We start from the raw sequence: 21,284 nt of genomic DNA on the forward strand, positions 1-21,284 counted from the left end.
CAGAGAAGAAACAGAACTACTGAGGTCTTGTTTGGTTTAAGTATTCTTTATCAAAAGAATGAGCAATGTGACAGAGAGAATTAGAGGCCTGTTGGGATTAGATTTTTAAAATGAATTTAAAGAATTTCAGAGTTGTCAAGACAGGCCATAATCTTTGTGATGTCATATAGAGCAGGGATAGGTACAAGACAAATGAAGATGGGTAGTTGCTGATTACATTGGAAGAGAAATTGACAGTAACCCTGATGTGGCTCTATTACAATCAAAGGAATATTGAGCAACAGTAGTACTGAGTTAGTGAATAGAAAAACAGACCACGAGAACAGCAGCTGGGCACAGTGTCGTGCGCCTGTAGTCCCAGCCACTCAGGAAGCAAAAGCAGGAGGATGGCTTGAGCCTAGGAGTTTGAGGCTGCAATGTGCTATGATTGCACCTGAATAGCCACTGCACTCTTGCCTGGGCGGCATAGCAAGAGCTGTCTCAAGAAAAGAAAAGGAAGGGAAGGGAAAGGAAGGGAGGGAAGGGGAGGGAAGAAGAGGGGTATACAATTTTTAAGGAAAAAAATCATTTCAAAGTACAGTTTGCCTCCATATCCACTGGTTCTGCATCAATGGATTCAATAAAATGCAGGTAGAAGATGATTGAAAAATAAATAGCACGACATTAAAAAATAATAATTTTAAAAATACAGTTTAATAGCTATTTACATAGATAGCATTTATGTTGTATTAGGTATTATAAGTAATCTAGAAATGATTTAAAGTATCTGGGAGAATTGTGCAGATTATATGCAAATACTACACTATTTTAGGCATTGTATGTCAAGGGACTTGAGAACCTCAAGGTTCTGGTATGGTGGTGGGGTGGAGTCCCGGAACCAGTCCCCCACAGATACCAAGAGATGACTGTAACTTTATTTTTAAAAATAAGGCTATGTGATTGTAGACATGTGCAAGTTAATTTCTGTAAGATAAATATTTAACGGAGGATGCTGGTAGTCTTTCTTATATTCATTCCCTACTATACTAAATTATAAAGTTACTGATGAAGAGGTGTGAGTTATTTCTCTTTTTGTTACCACTCCTTCTTTTTTCCTTGGGGGCCTCATGTAGTTCCTGGCATATATTAAAAGAGGAAGAAGTACTTATTTTAAAATAGATATAAGGACTCCTTGTAGATTAACTGGGTTTGGAGATGAATTCAGAAATGAACAATCCATTTAAAAACTTTTCACTAATGAATTATTGCCTACCTGAAGTGATAGGAATGCTTTGAAACATTTTAAAATTTTTTTATTTTGAAATAATTGTACATTTTCAAAGAAGTTACAGAAATAATACACAGAGCTCCCATACATCCTTCCCCAGATTACCCAGATTCAGTTAGTATTTCTAAACTGTTTGAAAATAAATTGTAGACATGATGCCCTTTTATCCTTTAATACTTCTGTGTGTATTTCCTCAAAACAAGTGGATACTCTCCTACATAACTACAATATGATTCTCAGAATCAGGAAATTGCAATTGATCTGTATTACCATCTAATCTACAGATCCCATTAAAATTTTGCTGATTATCACAGTAATGTACTCTGTAGGTTTAGGAGCCAATCCAGGATTTGTGTTGAATTTAATTGTCATGTTTCTTTGTCTCCTTTAATCTGGAATAGTTCCTCAATCATTTCTTGTCTTTCATATCTTTGACATTTATTTTTAAGAGCATAAGGCAGTTACTTTGGTGTTCTGGTTTTCATTATGGTTTATACGTTTTTGGCAGGAATACCATGGAAGTGATGCTGCATTCTTCTCAGTGCATCATATCAGGAAGCATACATGTCAATTTGTCTCATTACTGGTGATGTCAACTTTTATCACCTGGTTTATATGATATCTCTCAATTTCTTCCCTATAAAATTAATAAGTATGAAGAGATATTTTTCAGAAGGTTCTTCGAGACTATGTAAATGTGCAGTTTCTCATTAAACTTTTATCTACCAGATTTTACATTTATTGATGATTCTTGACTGTATTACCATCGTGATAATTTCTAAATGGTGATTTTTAAAAAAATTCCTCCAACATAGGGTGCTTTCCTTTTTCCCCAATTTATTCATTCATTCATTTATGCCGGAATGGACTCATGGGTTCATATTTTACTTAGAAGATTATAATTCATTATATCCTAAATAATTTTATTATGTTTTAAGTGTTATATACTAAAATTATCCCAGACTTGGGCTTTGAAGGGAACCCCTTTAAACTGACCCTTGTTTTGTTTTGTTTTGTTTTAATATTCCTGTCATTCTTTGAGCACTTTCAGGTGAAACAAGATGTTCCAGGCTCATCTTTTATTTTTCATTTCCCAGCCTTATGTTCAGCCACTTCTCTAAGGAACCATGTTCCTTTAAGTGGAAAATGGTACTGAGAACCAAGATCTGGGTGCTAAATGTGTTCATTGCTACTGAGATCTCATTGCTTCTAGACTCTCTTGGCCATCCTGATCTAGAGCTCATTCCCAGACACAGTGCTTCCTGCTATCCTGCACACCAATCCTGGCCTGGCCCAGAGAAAGCTATAGCTCTCTAAAGTGGGCAGCTACTTTCTTTCTAGTATTTTGCAAATTCTAGCTGCCTCAGTCTCCTTGAATTCTGCGCGTTTCTCCTGAGCTCATTGAAACTTTTGTGCTTTGCTTGGGTTTCCCTTTCTTGTACTGGGGTCAAGTAAATGTTTCCTGGCAAAAAGCTGGTGTTGTAGGGCTTTCTTATAGTTCTGGGCAACCTGTTTCCCAATTTCCAAACAACTGTTTCATATGTATTGTCCAGGTTTTTAGATGTTTCAAGTGGGAGGCCTAGTCCAATACCAGTTATTAAATCATGGCTGGAGGTGGAGGTTCCCAAATGTTATCTCTTAACTTCCCTAAGTAGAAGATAAGGATTTCACTTCACCACCCTCTTTTCTTACTCCTTCTTCCCAATCACAAAACACATACTTTCCTTTTTCTTCTTCCCCCAATATAGTTATGGTTGTTTATCTTACTCTGACTACAGAAACATTATTTGCAGCTGAACCATAACTAATGCATTTTAACATTTTTATTTCTCCAGAGTTCTTGTTTTGCTTAATGGTTTTTTGTTGTTATTGTCTTACATACTTAAAACTAAGTCTTTCCCAGGCTCTTTTTCCATTGCTGTAAATCTCCTTTCTGTACATTGAAACATCTGGCATCTGGCATTCTGGCTGTCTCTCTCAGTGCCTCCTTGTCTGCTCCAGTCAGGACAGGTTGTACTCTAGGACTTGTACTCACTTGCTGTCATGGGATGTCTCCTGATGATCATCCTGGAGATTCCATTTGATACATTCCTCTGCTGAAGCTCCTGTATCTAGATGTCTCTCTTATTCTTTGTTTACTCATTTTTAAAAATTACCTCCTCCAGTAGTTCCTTGAAAGGGAAGATGAGAGGGAGACAAATACTTTTAGACTTTAAAAGTATGACCTTGCATAGCTTGAAATACTCGAAAGTCCTAAATTGGAGAATAATTTTCTTTCAAAATATTGATGGCACTGCTCTGTTGTATTTTAACTTACTTGAGTTACTGTTAAAAAGTCTAAGGTTATTATGATTCCTGATCCTTTGCATATGACCTATTTATCCCCCTCAAACCCTGCAAACTTTGTATACTTTGCTTCTGTTTGGTGTTTATCCTGTTGCATATCAATAGATCTTTCAAGTGGAAAATCTTCCCTTTACCTAGGGCAGAAGTGTCTCCTAGTTTAAAATATTTAAGTATGGTGGTAACCAATGCAGAACCTACTTGTATGTTGAGTTCTTTCATAATGTGATGCAAAGATTTGGTTTGTATGACCCTTTTCACTCTCTGTGATGATGATCTATTGCTTCTATAGTAGGTTAAAACCCACCAGATTTTCTTTTTTGTTTTTGAGTCGGAGTCTCACTCTGTTGCCCAGGCTGGAGAGCAGTGGCACACACACAGCCACCGCAGCCTCTACCTGCTGGGCTCAGGTGATCCTTCTGCTTCAGCCTTCCAAGTAGCTGGAACTACATATGCACGCCACCACGCCCGGATAATTTTTAAGTTTACTATAGAGGCGAGGTCCCATCAAGTTGCCCAGGCTGGTCTTGAACCTGTGGGCTCAGGTAATTCTCTTGCCTCTGCCTCCCAAAGTGCTGGGATTACAAGTGTGAGCCACTGTACCTGACAGGATTCTTTTTTTTTTTTTAAACCAAAGTAGTCTGACACTGTATGGAAATAAATCTTTGTTGGGGTCCATTTTTATCATAATATTGAACTTAAGTGGATCTTCTTACTTTAGAAACTCCTGTATTTCAATATGGAAAATTTTCTTTCTTTGGGTTTCTCTTCTGTTTCCCTCTATTCTTGTTTTTTTGGAACTCCTTATCATTTCTCTCCTATTTTTCATTACTCTGTCTCTTGTCCTTCTTTCTGCGATTTTTCTTTAACTGTATATTCAAACCCCTTTCAAGTTTCTAAATTTTTCTATCATATTTTTAATGTTTTCAGAGCTCTCCTGTTCTCTGAATTTTTATAGCATTTGAAAATACTGTTCCTTCAGTGGCTCAGATTTTAATCCTAGCACTTTGGGAGGCTGAGGCGAGTGGATTGCCTGAGCCACTGATTCGAGACCAGCCCGGTCAACTTGGTGAGACCTCGTCTCTACAATAAAATAAAATAAAAAATTAGCTGGGCATGGTAGTGTGTTCCTGTAGCTCTGGCTACTTGGAAGGCTAAGGCGGAAGGATCACTGGAGCCCAGCAGGTCGATGATGGGGTGGCTGTGAGTGTGCCACTGCACTCCAGCCTGGGCGACAGTGAGACTCCGACTCAAAAAAAAAAACCAAAATACTGTTCTTTAATGTATGTAGTATTTTCTCATTTAGGGTAATAATAATACATGCATACCTTGTTTTATTGTACTTTGCTTTATTGTACTTTATAGATAATTTGTTTTTTGAAGATTATTTATGGCAACCTTGCTTTGTGCAAGCAAAGCAAAGGTCGTCATTTTTCCGACAACAAGTGTTTGCTTTGTGTCTCTGTATCACATTTTGGTAATTCTTGCAATATTTGTAATGTTTTCATTATTATGTTTGTTATGTGATCAGTGATCTTTGATATTACTATTGTAATTGTTTTGGAGTGCCATGAACCATGCACATATAAGATGGCAAACTTAACTGGTAAATGTTGTGTGTGTTCTGACTGCTCCACCTACCAGCCATTCTCCTGTCTGTCTCCTTTTCCTTGGACCTCCTTATGCTCTGTGACACAGCAATATTGACATGAGAACAATTAACAATCCTACAGTGGCCTCAAAGCATTCAAGTGAACGAAAGAATTGCATGTCTTTCATTTTAAGTCAGAAGCTAGAAATGATTAAGCTTAGTGAGGAAGGCATGTTAAAAGCCAAGAGAAGCCGAAAGCTAGGCCTCTTGCACCAAAAAGTAGGCTAAGTTGCGAATGCAATGGAAAAAAAAGTACTTGAAGGAAATTAAAAGTGCTACTTTAGTGAGTACACAAATGTAAAGAAAACAAAACAACCTTACTGCTGAACATGGAGAAAGTTCGAGTGATCTGAATAGAAGATCAAACCAACCACAACATTCTAATCCAGAGCAATGACCTAACTCTCTTTAATTGTTTGAAGGCTGAGAGAAGTGAGGAAGCTGCAGAAGAAAAGTTTGAATCTAGCAGAGGTTAGTTCATGAGGTTTAAAGAAAGAAGCCATCTTTATAACATGGTACAAGGTAAAGCAAGAAGTGCTGATAGAGAATCTACAGTAAGTTATCCAGAAGATCTAGCAAAGATCTTTGATGAAGATGGCTATACAAAACAAATTTTCAGTGTAGACAAGACAGCCTTCTGTTGGAAGACAGTGCTATCTAGGACGTCTGTAGCTAGAGAGGAGAAGTCAATGCCTGACTTCAAAGAACAGGCTGTCTCTCTTTTTAGAGGCTAATGCAGCTGGTGTCTTTCAGTTGAAGCTAATGCTCATTTGCCATTCCAAAAATTTCAGGATGCTTAAAAATGATGCTAAGTCTACTCTGCCTATACCCTATCAATGGAATAAAGTCTGGATGACAGCACATATGTTTATGTCATGGTTTACTAAATATTTTAAGCCCATTGTTGAGATCTACTCCTTAGAAAAAGATTCCTTTCAAAATATTACTGCTCGTTGACAATATACCTGGTCACCTAAGAGCGCTAATGGAGAAGTATAAGGAGATTAAAATTGTTTTCATGCCAGCTAATACAACATCCATTCTGCAGCCAATGGATTGAGGAGTAATTTCGACTTTCAAATCTTATGATTTAAGAAACAGTTCACAAAGCTATGGCTGCTGTAGATAGTGATTCCTTTGATGTGTCTGGGTGTAGGTAGTAAATAGAAAACCTTCTGGAAAGGATTCACCATTCTAGATGCCATTGATAACATTCATTATTCATGGGGAAGAATTGAAACATCAACATCAACAGGATTTTGGAGGACGTTTATTCCAACCCTCGTGGATTCCTTTGTGAGGTTCAAGACTTCAGTAGAGGGAGCAACTACAGATGTGGTGGAAATAGCAAGATAACTAAAATTAGAAGTGGAACCTAAAGGTGTTACTGAATTGCTGCAGTCTCATGATGAAACAGATGAGGAGTTGCTGCTGCTTTTTTTTTTTTTTTTTAATAGAAACAGAGTCTCGCTATGTTGCCCAGGCTGGAGTTCAGTAGCACAATCATACTTCATTGCCTCAAACTCCTGGGCTCAAGCAATCTTCCCACCTCATCCTCCTGAGTAGCCAGGACTACAGGTATGCACCACCATACCCTGCTGACTTTTTTTTTTTTTTTTGGTAGAGTTAGTGGTCTTGCTGTGTTGACCTGACTGGACTTGAACTCCTGGCCTTAAGAAATCATCATGCTTTGGCCACCCAAAGTGTTGGGATTACAGGTGTGAGCCACTGTGCACTGTCAGGAGTTACTTCTTATGGATGAACAAAGCAAGTGGTTTCTTAAGATAATCTACTCCTAGTGAAGTGAAGGTGTGTTAAAATGACAACAAAGGATTTAGAAGATAAAAGTTAGTTATTAAAGCAACAGCAGTGTTTGAGAAGATTGACTCCAACTTTGAAAGAAGTTCTATTGTGATTAAAGTGTTATTAAACAGCATCACATGCTGCAGAGAAATCCATTGTGAAAGGAAGAGTCAATTGATGTGTCAGACTTCATTGTCTTCTTTTAATAAGTTGCCACAGCCACTGCCACCTTCAGCAACCATCTCCCTGATCAATCAGCACCCATCAGGGTTAAGATAAAACATTTTCTAGGAATACAGTATTTTTTAGTTCAGGTGTATACATTTTATTAGACATAATGCTATTGTACACCAAATAGACTATAGTATAATGCAAACATAACTTTTATATTACACTGTGACTCATTTTATTGTGATATTTACTTTATTGTGGTGGTCTGGAACCAAACCTGCAGTATCTCTGAGGTATGCCTATACTTTTTATTTATTTTTATTGTTAAGTCTTTTTTTATTTTAATTTTTAAATTTTATTTTAAAGATATGGGGTACAATTCAGGGTTAGGTATACAAATGTTCATTATGCAGGTATCCTTGTTGATGAGGTATGCCCCTCCTTCCCCTGGCAGTTTCCCTTAACTGCCAATTCCACCCCCTTTCCCCTGGCAGTTTCCCACTACTGCCAATCCCTTTCTTACAGTATTATGATAATTGTTCAAGGTCCTCTTATGAGTGAGAACATATGGTACTCTGTTCTTTGTTTCTGTGATGGATCACTGAGTATGATTGACTCTAAACCCATCCAAGTTGCTGTGAAGTCCATATGTTTGTTCTTCTTTATGGCTGCATAATTTTCCATTGTGTATATGTACCACATTATTTTTTATCCAGTCCAGCTTCAATGGGCAGCATGGTTCCATGTTTTTGCTATTGTGAATAGAGCTGCAACAAACGTGTGTGCTGGTATCTTTTTTGTAGAATGATTTGACTTCCTCTGGGTATATTCCCAATAGGGGGATTGCTGGGTCATATGGAAGGTTAATTTCTAGTTCTTTCAGAAATTACCACACTATCTTCCAAAGAAGTTGCACTAGTTTGCATTCCCTCCAGCAGTGTAGAAGCGTTCCTTTTTTTCCTGCATCCTCTCCAGCACCTGTTGTTTGTTTTATTAATGATCACCATTCTCACTGGGGTTAGGTGGTATCTCAACGTGGTTTTGATTTGCATTTCTCTGATGATGAGTGAGTCTGAGCACTTTTTCATGTGTCTGTTGGCTGCCCGTATATCTTCTTTTGAGAAGTGTCTCTCTATGTCTTTTGCCCACTTTTTAATGGGGCTGTTTGTTTTTTTCTTTGCGGCGTTTTTGAGTTTCTTGTAAATTCCAGATGTTAGGCCTTTGTCAGATATAGTTCGCAAATATGTTTTCCCATTCTGTGGGCTGTCTCCCTACTCTCTTGATGGTTTCTTTTGCTTTGCAGAAGCTCATCAGTTTGATGAGGTTCTACTTGTCTATCTTATTTCTTATGGTATGGGCACTTAGGGTTTTGGTCAGGAATTTGTTGCCAGTTCCAATTTCCATGAGGGTGTCGCCTGTGTTTTCTAAGGTTCTTATAGTTTGAGGTTTTATGTTTACATCTTTGATTTAAGCTCCATCATTTCATTTTTTAGCTGTCCTTGAACATTTAATGATACTTGATACTTGGTGATCTGAACTATAGGCATTTTATTGTGTTGTAGTATCTGTTGTGTCTCCTGTCTCTTGTACAGCTCTCTTGCCTGTCTTTCTCTGGGGTCTTGTGAAAAAGACAAGATCTGAATGAATTGTTTAGTCACTACCAAAGAGCTGGGCTAGCATCCTCTTTCCTGTCCAGCCTATAAAAGGTACAGCCCATTTGGACTGAGGTTACTGGGTCATTGGACCCACAGACAAGGTACAGCTTTTTCTTGCCTCTTTTAGAAGGGGCCTTTAGGTTTAGCAGTGTCTGAGCCTCATGGCTTCTTCTCTAGAACATACATTTGCTTAAATTATACCCAAAGTTGTTGAGAAATAGCAGTTTTGTGGTAGTGGTGGTTAGAACAGCAACTTTTAGATTTTATTGTTTTGGCAAAATTTTTCTGTGAAGAGCAAAGTAGTAAATATTTTAGGTTTTGTGGGCTACACACTTTCTCTATCATATATTCTTCTTCTTTTTTTTAAATAACCTTTTAAAAACATAAAAACAAGTCTTAGCTTAAATGAGGTATAAGTATAGGCTGAAAGCAGTATTTGACTCATGAGCTGAAGTTAGACAACCTCAGGATTAGAACAACAATAAAGATAATTATTAGTCTTTGCTCTAAACTGTTATTATAACAAAAAACAATACGGTTTCTTTTTGTTTATATTCTTTTGACATTTCAAGATAAAATGTTTAATAATTCTGAGTCTATAATAATATCTGAAATTACTTATATATCACTTTAAACAGTAGCTGCATATGAAGGAAAATCTTTCACTATAGTTTACTAGCTCACCAGTCTATTGAATGATACCAATAAGTAAATGATAGGAACTAGGAAATTATGTATATTAAGCTAGGTGCAGTGGCACACTTGTCCCAGCTATTTGTGAAACCGAAGCAGAAGGATTGCTTGAGCCCAGGAGTTCAAGTCCAGCCTGGGCAACATAATGAGATTGTCTCTGGGAAAAAAAAAAAAGAAAAGAAAAAGAAAAAAGAAAAACATATATTAATACATAATTAATTGAGAGAAAAACCTACATTCTTTATTTATACTTTACTTTTATGCAAAAATTTAAAAATAAAACCATACAAAATGAGTCAACACATAGCAAATATAATAAAGTCATATAAATTTAGATTAAATAGTTTACTGAGGCCTATGCCTTTGCCATAAAAGGATATTTTTCAGGAGATGTTTTAGTGTATATTACTGAGAAATATGCATTATAATTAGAAAAATAGATTTATAGAAATGTGGATAAATAAGCATACCTGTGTAATATTTAGTAGGAAAATATTTCCTTTATGGTTCTTGTAAACTTTAGGAATAATGTCTAGGCACTGTAACTTATGTTTCTTTTGGATTTTGAATATTTATTTCAATGTTCGCCCAAAAATGAGGATCACAAATGCTGATGGTATAATTAATGCAAATTAATGTTACTTTATGTGGAGATTTATTTGTCAATTTTTACTCATCATTTTTATTTAAAAATATGTCTTAACAACCAAGTCTGTCACTATGCATGCATCTTCATACATTTTTATTATACTTAGAAACTATGTAATTGTAAAAGGGGCTGTGTTTCATGGATTTAACTTGATGAAGTGCCAATTATAGATTTGGATATAGAGTATCAGTTAACTTTGGGTTAGCATGAATTTATGTAATTCTGGACTTTTTCATTTTTTTTCACAATACAGTAGGTCCCTTACATACAGACCTTTAAGTTATGAACTTTAATTATATACACCTACATTTTTTTATGTATAATTTCTCTCTGCCAGGTTCAGTATAGCCTGTTAGATACATATTGTACTATATAACCAATTGTGTTGGTTACCTAGGTTGACTTTGTGGGACTTAACATACGTGTTCTTGGACTGGAACTTGTTCGTATGTTGGAGGCTTCCTGTATTGGAAAGTATTATTTAGCTTAATTGTGAATTTGGTTATTTGTTGTCGGTAAAATAATCCTAGGTTATTTGGATTATTGTTCTATATTACTGCATTGGTAGTATACAATTATCAGTAGCATTATATAAGCCATGATAGTGTGGCTCCCTTTCATTGGGGTAAACATGTCAGTCTTACTTAAGATCTTCCTATTTAAAATGAAAAAAGAAATTTAAAAAATTTTTTAAATAAAAGCTGGGGTAATAACTTTTTTTTAATTGCCTATTAATTTTGCATATTCCTTTCTGGAAATTAAAGCCAGTATTTATTTGTAATAAATTCTATTCATGAAGATACATAATTTAGGCTTTTAAGCATGGAAGCAAAGTTCTAATAATCCTGAATATTATAAAATATTCATAGGTAGCACATATAAAATATTTGTTTTAGTATATATTTTTAAAAATATCTTGTAACTTGTCTTGTCTCACTGTGAGAAAAGGAAAATGGAAGTTTGAAAGTACATTACCCTGTAAGAACAGCTAAGCATTCAACTGTTTGTCTGTTTTCCACAGATGGGCGAAAACCATTTCCAATTAACCATGGGGAAACTAGTGATGAAACATTATTAGAGGTAACAATAATACTTGTTGGTCCACCTTCAGTGTTTTTTTTTTTTTTTTGAGTTGGAGTCTCACTCTGTCACCCAGACTGGAGTGTAGTGGCCGCTCCCAGCCACCGCAGCCTCGATGTGCTGAGCTCCGGCGATCCTTCCGCCTCAGCCTTCCAAGTAGCTGGAACTACAGGCACGCGCTACCACGCCCGGCTAATTTTTGATTTATTGTAGAGATGAGGTCTTGCCAAGTTGCCCAGGCGGGTCTCGAACCCACGGGATCAGGCAATCCACTCACCTCGGCCCAGTGTTATTAATATTATGTCATCTTTAAAACATCTCTAGCTGGGCGTGGTGGCTCAAGCCTATAGTCCCACCACTTTGGGAGACCGAGGAAAGATGATTACCTGAGCCCAGGGGTTTGAGACTAACCTGGGCAATTTGGTGAGACCTTGTCTCTACAATAAATAAAAAAAATTAGCTGGGCATAGTGGTGTGCGCCTGAAGTTCCAGCTATTTGGAAGGCTGAGGAGGAACGATCACCTGAGCCCAGCAGGTTGAGACTGCGGTGGCCGTGAGTGTGCTACTGCACTTCAACCAGGGCGACAGAGACTCCAGCTGAAACACACACACACACATACACACCCACACACACACACACACACACACACACACACACGTCTGTAAAGAGCACTTGTATAACACTTTCTCTGTATTTGGATGCTTCTTTATTCTTGCTCTCTTCAGAAAATCTAAAAGGAAAATTTGAATTAGTGTTAAAAGTCTACAACAAAGAGATTTCCAGAGCTCTTTCTGTGAACAAGTGTCAGATTTGAAAAAGATGAGAACAGTATTTACATTCCATAGTCTATTGAGTCCAAAATACCATTAATCATATCTTGATCCTGATTTTAGAGATTTTAAAATGTGAACAAATTGTGTAGGTTAGAATCAATGCAACATGTAATATTTCCTTAAAAGCATTTTAAGAACACTTACTGTATCTTACATTTTTGTGTCAAGCAGACTAGGGTACCAACTGTTCACTCTCTTGGTGGTCTTTGTCATTTGGAAAAGGAAGTTTGCCATTTAAAGTTAGTATGAATTAGAAAAATATGAAATGCTTGTTTGTCATTTGTAAGTCACATGGTTTTTAAACTAAAAAATTATACTTTTTTTTCCTCATAGGATGCCATAGAAGTTTGCAAGAAGTTTATGGAACGTGACCCTGATGAATTAAGATTTAATGCGATTGCTCTTTCTGCAGCATAGCTTATTGATAATGGAAACACCAAATACTCTATTATTTGCAACAAAATTTAAATTCCTGCTGCCATACACTAACTCAAAAATTTTGATATTTTCATTAACTTGACTGATTAAACTTTATGTGAATTAAACTTTGACTTAGCCTGTGTTTTATTTTTTGCCTCAAGTTAATGCTGCAATTCTTTCCTTCCCTTTCATTCTTGTGAAGAATGTATCTTGTTTGATAACGAGCAATGACTTTCTTATTCTTTTCAGTTTCATAGGAAATTTTGTATTGGGATACCAGGCACAATTCCTATCTACACAGTATGAATATACATTATATCATATGTTAACATATTTATGTATTTATTTTTATTTTTATTTTTGAGTTTGGGTCTCATTCTGTTACCCAAACTGGAGTGCAGTTGCACTCATGGCTACCGCAGCCTTGACCTACTGGGCTCAGGCGATCCTTTCACCTCAGTCTTCCAAGTAGCTGGAACTACAGGCATGCGCCACCACAGCCAGCTAATTTTTTTTTTTTTAATTTATTGTAGAGACAGGGTCTCGCCAAGTTGTCCCAGCTGGTCTTGAATCCCTAGCCCAGGCAATCCTCTTGCCTCCTCCAAAATGCTGGGATTACAGGTGTGAGCTCCTTGCCCAACCAGCATACTTATTTGTTAAGCATCTACTTGAAATGATATGAACACTGTTCTGGGTTAGGAGTTAAAGCAGTGAACACTGTTGACAAATTCAATAGTCATAGAGCTTATGTTCTTGTGAGAAGAGAGAAATAACAAACATGTAAGGAAGAGAAATACCAATGATAGAGACCATGTAGAGAATTAAAGTATGATTTATGTTAGGGAATGACTGAGCAGATCCTTTAGAATGTGTTGTTATGGCAGGCTTCTGTGAGGAGGTCATTCTCTGAAGTTGAGATCTGAATGGCAAAAAAATAGTCATATAAAGGTGGTGAGGAAGAGCAGAGGAAGTAACTAATGCAGAATCACTTTGTTGTTGAAACATTTTTTTTCTTTCTTTCTTTTTCTTTGAGTTGGAGTCTCACTCTGTCACCCAGACTGGAGTGCAGTGGCCGCTCCCGGCCACCGCAGCCTCGACCTGCTGGGCTCCAGCGATCCTTCCGCTTCAGCCTTCCAAGTAGCTGGAACTACAGGCACGTGCTACCACGCCCGGCTAATTTTTTTTTTTTTTAATTTATTGTAGAGATGAAGTCATGCTTGCCCAGGCGGGTCTCGAACCCGCAGGCTCAGGCAATCCACTCACCTCAGCCTCCCAAAGGCGCGGGATTACAGGCTGAGCCACCGAGCCCGGCTCTGTTTTCTTTCTTTTCTCCTTGTTCTTTAAAAAAAATTTTTTAATTTTAAAGATGTGGGGTACAGTTCAGGGTTAGGTATACAAAAGTGCATTATGCAGGTACTCTTGTTGATGAGGTGTGCCTCCCCCCTCCCTGGCAGATTCCCACTACTGCCAGTCCTTTTCTTATAGCATTATGATAATTGTTCAAGGTCCGCTTATGAGTGAAAACCTGTGATACTCAGTTCTTTGTTTCTGTGATAGATCACTGAGTATTATAAACTCTAAGTCCATCCTAGTTGCTGTGAAGTTCATAATTTTGCCCTTCTTTATGGCTGCATAATATTCTGCTGTATATAGCCAATCCCTTTCTTATAGTATTATGATAATTGTTCAAGGTCTGCTTATGAGTGAGAACACATGGTATTCAGTTTCTGTTTCTGTGATAGATCACTGAGTATGATCGACTCTAAATTTATCCCAGTTGCTGCAAAGTCCATATGTTTGTCCTTTATGGCTGCATAATATTCCATCATATATGTGTACCACATTTTTTAATCCAGTCCAGTTTTGATGGGCAGCATGGTTGGTTCCATGTTTTTAACGCAGAATCTTTAAGGTGGGGACATCCCACAGTATTGTAGGACCAGGAAGAAGGTTCATGCAACCAGAGCATAGAAGGTAATGGGGAAAGTAGCAAGAGATGAGGTCAAAAAAAGAGGAGCTTAGTGATACTGGAAAAGGTATTTGGATTCATTACAAGTGTAATGGTGAACCATTGTCAAGTTTTAAAGCAGGAAAGGGACCTGATTTGATGTGAATTAAATACTGGGTGGGGGTGGGTGGGTAAGAATGGAGGTAGGGGAACATGTGAGGAGCCATGTAGTCAATGAGAGGTGGTGAGAGGGTCTTAAAAGTGGTAGAAATTAAGGTGGAGATCCATGAGTGAATTTGGGTTGTGCTTCTTTTGAGTCTAAGAATAAGTAGAGAGTGGAAAGGTGGAAGGGCATTTAAAGGGTTGGGTCAAAATACAGGGTTGATGGCAGTGTTCTATGTTTTGGGGGAGTAGTGGTTACTCAGATATGTACATTTATTAAAACTCTTTGGATTGTACGTTTAAAATCTGTACTTCACTGTATACATGTTTTACCTAAACAAAACAAACCAGGGTGGATTGAAATGAGTGTAGTAAATTAGGAGAAAGACAAGATTGGTCCAGAATGAAGTTCTGGACTGATAGAGTATAGTTGCATTTATACATGACTCATTGAGTTAATATGACTTCCTGAGGTGGTAATATGAGAGAAGTGGTTTTGAGGCAGTGGCTTACAGGATGCATTAGCTCTCTGTTATTCAAAATGTGGTTGCCTGGGAACTTGCTAGAAATGAAAAATTTCAGACCCCATCCCCAGAACCTGTACTGTTAACAAGGTCCCTGGGTGATTATTATATATTAAGTTTGGAAAGCACTAAGTTTGAAAAAATAGACTCTAACAAGGAAAGTAACTTTGAAAGAGATTTAAGTTTACCACCACTCTATGGTGAAGAGAGCCTGGATAAAATTATGGCAATAAGGTTGAAAAAATAATTGAAACAATTTGATAGCTATGTAGATGATGCTTTTGTCATGCCAGTAACAACAACCATGTGTTCTACTCTTGTTGCATTGTTTTCATTTTGTACTCACATCTGTTTTGTATATTGTCTTAAGTATTTCAAAGCAGTTCTCTGTTGCCCTGCTGGATTTCTCCTACTTATACAGTATAATTTCTTAATGGATCCTAAATCTGTGGCACATTACCTAGCATTTACACAGTGTCTCTAAGTTTGCCAAGAGGTACACTGTTTGCAGATTTTTTTTTTTTTAAGATGGGTACAATTCAGGGTTGGGTATACAAGTGGTCATCGTACAGGTAAAGTTTGGGCCTCCCTTTGGTCCCCATTTCACCTGGTTTGAGATCAGTTACCCTTATTGATGTTCTATGTCCCCCCACATGCCCCCCACTTTGCAGATTTTTTTTTTTTTTTGAGTTGGAGTCTCACTCTGTTGCCCAGGCAGGAGTGCAGTGGCACACTCATGGCCACCCCAGCGTCGACCTGCTGGGCTCAGGTGATCCTTCCACCTCAGCCTTCCAAGTAGCTGGAACTACAGGCGCGTGCCACCACGTTCAGCTAATTTTTGATTTATTGTAGAGATGAGGTCTGGCCATGTTGCCCGGGCTGGTCTCAAACCTGCAGCCTCAGGCAATCCACTCTCCTTGGCCTCCCGAAGTGCCAAGATTACAGGCTGAGCCACTGAGCCCAGGCCCCTGCAGATTCTTAATGGGAAAAAAAGGTATGTAGTCAAGTATCTTGAAAACACTGGATTAAACAATTTTTTTAGAATCTACATATATAAGAGGGGACCCCCCAAAACAAATTATTTATTTAAAAATTGTGTATTTATTCTTACTTATTTAAACTACATTCACCTTCAAAGTACTCTCCATTTGATGCAATACACCTGTCATGATACTTTTTCAACTGCTCAAAACAGTTTTTCAGTTCATCGATTTTGATGCCTTTTAGTGCTTCTGCCATTTTTGTTTTGTTTTGTTTAGCCTCTTTCACATTGGCTAAACGTTTCCATTTGAGGACTTTCCCATCAGGGAAGCAAAAAAAAGTTACTTGGGGCAAGATCGGGTGGATAGGGAGGGTGGGGCATGGGTGGTTATGCCATTTTTGGTCAAAAACTGCTGAATACTCAGTGTAGTGTGGACAGATGCGTTTGTAAATCACCCATCATGAAATGGGCAAATACGTTGAAAGAATCGCAAACAAAAAAAAAATTCACAGAGCCGAACGCAACCTGTCTCAACAACCCCAGGTGGTACACTGATGCTGATGGGTTCCTAGGACAGTTACCTAGTGGGGTAAGCCTCTTCTACAAGGGTCCAGCCCTCCAAAAAATAATTCCAGTTTTTTGGATCTCATCTCATATATTTGGTGGAGGGCAACTGCAGACTGCCTCAATGTTTAAAAAAGTTATCCTGTTTTATGAATAACATTTTCTAAACATTTTAAGGAGCAACAATTAGGACTGGCATTCTTTCTCACACACTTTAGGGTGATAGGCCCTTGTGGAACAGAGAACCTGAAATATTTCTCTTGCTTCTCTCTTTTTAGGTTTATATTCAGACTTTTAGTCCCCACTCAACTCTATTCCCTACAGTGCTCTGTTTAGTCACTTTCTCAAAACTTGGTACTTGTAGAAGAAATTAGTAGTTTACTTGGTATGGAAACTCATAAAGATGGAAAGGTTGATTAAGTTGTGGGTCACTTCTGTGTATTGCTGTTAATGACCATGATAGATTTGGAGGAAATGGAACTAAAATGAGAACAAAAATTAAATGTGTTTGCTTTGTGGGCTTTTGGGAACATCATCTTTCACTGGGTATAATGGTTTGCTTTAAACTATTGAAATAGAGGAGTTTTTGTGAGCCTCATAATATTTAACCCTAATATTTGCAGGGTTCATTTGTGATTAAAACAGAAATTATTTGTATTCTATAGCAAATAAAACTTTAAATGTTTTAAATGAAAATCATCTTTAATTCCTTATAAAAATATTTCAAGAAATCTGATTTTTTTAAAAAATCTTTTGAGTTGGGTCTTACTCTGTTGCCCAGGCTGATCATGGCTCACTGCAGCCTTCACCCTTTGAACTCAGGCAATCATTCTGCCTCAGCCTCTCTAATAGCTGGAACTACAAGCACACACCACCACACCCGGCTAAATTTTTTATTCTTTGTAGAGACAAGTTCTATGTTGCCCAGGCTGGTCTCAAACTCTAGCACTCCTCCTGCCTTGGCCTCCCAAAGTGCTGGGATTACAGGTGTGAACCACCGTGTCTGGTCTTCAGTGTCTTTTTTGTTCCATCTTTGATTTGTGTACAGTGCTTTTTAGGTAAGTTTTGTCACTGGGTTATGTACAGCATACAACCTGCTTATTTAATGAAAATAATACAGTTTAAAAGATATTTTTAGGCCAGGCATGGTGGTTCATGCCTGTAATCCCACCATTTTGGGAGGCAGAGGCGAGAAGATTGCCTGAGTCTAGGGGTTTGAGACCAGCTTGGGCAATTTGGCAAGACCTTGTCTCTACAATAAATCAAAAAATTAGCTGGGCGTGATGGTGCGCACCTGTAGTTCCAGCTACTTGGAAGGCTGAAGTGGAAGGATCACCTGAGTCCAGCAGGTCGAGGCTGTGGTGGCTGTGAGCATGCCACTGTACTATAGCCTGGGTGACAGAGTGAGACTGATTCAAGAAAAAAAAGACATTTTTAGCAATTCATGTTTGTCTACTACTATAGCTTTCAAAAGAAGTATTGAAAGGCTTAGGATTCCTCTATTGGTGCTGGTAAGAATTGCAAAGAAAAAAAAAACTTGTATTTATAGAAATTTATTTCCTTTAGAAAAATCTTATTGTGCACATATGTATACCCATATATACATGTATATACAGAAGATGCCAAAAAAGTATACACATTTTAAGAAAGGAAAACACTATCAAAATTGTAATATTAAATATATACCAATAACAAAAGATTAATACAAGTCACTTGTATTCTGCAATTACAAGAGGTGCTCAAAGTGGTTACCATTCACGTCCAGGGACTTCTGATTATGGCAAACAGCTTTTAAAATGCTTATACTTTTTTTGGCACCCCCGTATGTATATGTGTATATGTATCTATGTCTATGTACACGTATTCACACACACTCATATCTTGAAAAGGCAAATAGCTTTGGGCCTAGGTTATCTGTATTATTTAAATCTTGACCAAAGTTAAACTACTTTGAAACATGTGTAATTATTGCATAAGGTATTTAGAACTAGTTTAGAGGGATTTATACACACACACATAAAGTTTAATGGTTAATGTTTTTATCTTATAAGATTCTCTAGTAAGATCTTAAAAAGAGATTCCTTGTACTCTCAACCAAATTATTACTAAAAACTAAGTGGGGTGTATACTATTTGCAGGGAGCCCCAAATGTTTTGTCATTTCCTTTGCTTCTATTGATTTCAAAATTTGACTCCTTCAAGTGCATAAGCTATTGTGTTGGAGAAAATTTCACATCATGAAGGGCAGACCCCAGCGGGTCGAGGCTGCAGTGGCCGGGAACATGCCACTGCACTCCAATAAGGGCGATGGAGTGAGACTCCAACTAATAAATAAACAAACAAACAAATAAATAATGTAACTCTTGTAATCTACAAGGTAGATACGAGTCTAAACGGAATTATTATTTTTTTTTTAAAAAGAATCCTCTCAGATTAACTGAAGGACTAGTAAAAATAAAAAGAGTCCAAACAGTTAAGAATAAAGCTGAGTGATGTGAATGGCATAGTTTAGCTTGGTTCAAAACTGTGTTCTTTATCAACATGTGAACATGTTGGTATTAAACATGTTGGTATTAAAATAAGTTATGTTTAATAGTTTTTTTGTTAAGAGTGACAGGATGTGTCTTGCACATGTTTTGTGACTACAAGATGAAAACAGATTGCTTGAGGTTTTATTTGTACCTTAAACATGAAAGACTTGAAGTACATGCAAAGAAGGAAAATTAGACTATTCTTTAAAAATGTAGTAAAACCTGTCTGATGAAAAGTTGCGTTGCTTACCGAGCATTTAACTACCTGTGTTAAAAGATGACAAAAAAAATTGTCTATATTTTCCTAAGGAGACAAAAAAAAGTGTCTACATTTTCCTAAGGACTAAGTAGAGAAAGTAATTTTTCGAGCAGGGTACTTTTCTTTATTCTCCCTGAATAAAAAGCACTTGGAACCAAGAATCTCTCCCTTCCTCCTCCACCACCACTGTAGAAGTATACACATTTGACCATAGTCTGTGCAGTTCATGGGAAGGTTACATTGTACATATTTTTTACCATCGAGACCAAAATATGATTTTTCATGGTCTGGGTATAATTTAATAGAAGGATTCTTATGAAGAATTGATTTCTTTTTTAAAAATGCGGATGCCTTAAATAGTTCTTCATTTTAATATGATGAAGATATTTGTTCTTACAGCCATATTCTGGCATGGCTTGATAATTAGGTACATATGAAGTATTCAAGATACAAGCACAAAAGTACTGCTTTTACTTTTAACAGCTTTAGAAAATACGGCCTTTGGACAATGTAAACTCAAAGAATGTTTAAAGCGAATTATTCACCTTACTGTTTCAGTTTCTATCTTGTTTTTTCCATTTTATTTCCTTTTTTTTTTTTTTTGAGTCTGTCTCACTCTGTCACCTTGACTGGAGTGCAGTGGCACACTCATGCCCACCGCAGCCTTGACCTGTCAGGCTCAGGTGATCCTTCTGCCTTAGCCTCCCAAGTAGCTGGAACTACAGGCATATGCCACCACACCCAGCTAATTTTTTTATTTATTGTAGAGATCTTGCCAAGTTGCCCAGGCTGGTCTTGAACCACTGGACTCAGGCAATCCTCTCGCCTCTGCATCCCAACATGCTGGGATTACAGGCGTGAACCAACATGTCTGGTACTTTTTCCATTTTCACAAGACTAAAGCATATACTTCGGTTGCCACAAGTATTCCAATGAAGGCCTTTAGTTTTTCAGGACTAGTAACCATCCTGTTTTTTACTCCGCATGGAATGCCTAGTGAAAGTACCTTCTTTAATTAAACTAGCAAAAAATGCTTAGGCAATTTATGCAAAACTGTCACACATTCTGTAGTTGAAACTTAAGTGGATATTGAGGATTTGTTGAGCAGTAAACCTGGTTTTAAAATGGAATTCAGTTGTTCTCAAACTATCTGATGTCGGGAGCCCCTTATACTTTTTTATTTATTTGTTTGTTTGAATTGGAGTCTCACTCCATCACCTAGGCTGAAATGCAGTGGCACAGTCACTGCATTTCACTGAGGCTGAAGCCTTCTGCCTCAGCCTTCTAAGTTGCCGGAACTAAAGGCCTGGCTAATTTTTTATTTATTGTGGAGACAAGGTCTCGCCAAGTTGTCTGGGCCGGTCTCAAACCCACAAGCTCAGGTAATCCACTCACTTCAGCCTCTCAAAGTGCTGGGATTACAGGCTGAGCCACCTAGCTTGGCCAAGAAGCCCTTTATACTTTTAAAAATTGTTGAGGAGCCCAAAGAACTGTTGATCCACCAGGCGCAGTGGCTCACACCTATAATTCCAGCACTTTGGGAGGCCGAGACGAGAGTATTGCCTGAGTCCACGGGTTCAAGACCAGCCTGGGCAACTTGGTGAGACCTTCTCCACAATAAATCAAGAAAAATTAGCTAGGCATGATGGTGCATGCCTGTAGTTCCAGCTACTTGGAAAGCTGAGGTGGAAGGATTGCCTAAGCCCAGCAAGTTGAGGCTACAGTGGCTGTGAGCATGCCACTGCACTT

The 21,284-nt window shown here is 37.7% G+C and overlaps 1 protein-coding gene across 2 annotated transcripts in view; it reads left to right on the forward strand.

The window, feature by feature from the left end:
• Positions 1–12,697, forward strand: part of UCHL3 (ubiquitin C-terminal hydrolase L3) — a 59,133-nt gene extending 46,436 nt beyond the window's left edge. For both annotated transcript variants that reach the window (XM_008049352.1, XM_021708185.1), the window contains exons 8-9: positions 11,254–11,312; positions 12,480–12,697. In XM_008049352.1, the coding sequence (XP_008047543.1) occupies positions 11,254–11,312; positions 12,480–12,563 (143 nt within the window). In that variant the 3' untranslated portion in view covers positions 12,564–12,697. The remainder of the gene's footprint in view (positions 1–11,253; positions 11,313–12,479) is intronic.
• The last annotated feature ends 8,587 nt before the right edge of the window (positions 12,698–21,284 follow it).

This window comes from Carlito syrichta, unplaced genomic scaffold, assembly GCF_000164805.1.
Source record: "Carlito syrichta isolate Samal-C Ts95f unplaced genomic scaffold, Tarsius_syrichta-2.0.1 Scaffold132658, whole genome shotgun sequence".
NCBI lineage: Eukaryota > Metazoa > Chordata > Mammalia > Primates > Tarsiidae > Carlito > Carlito syrichta.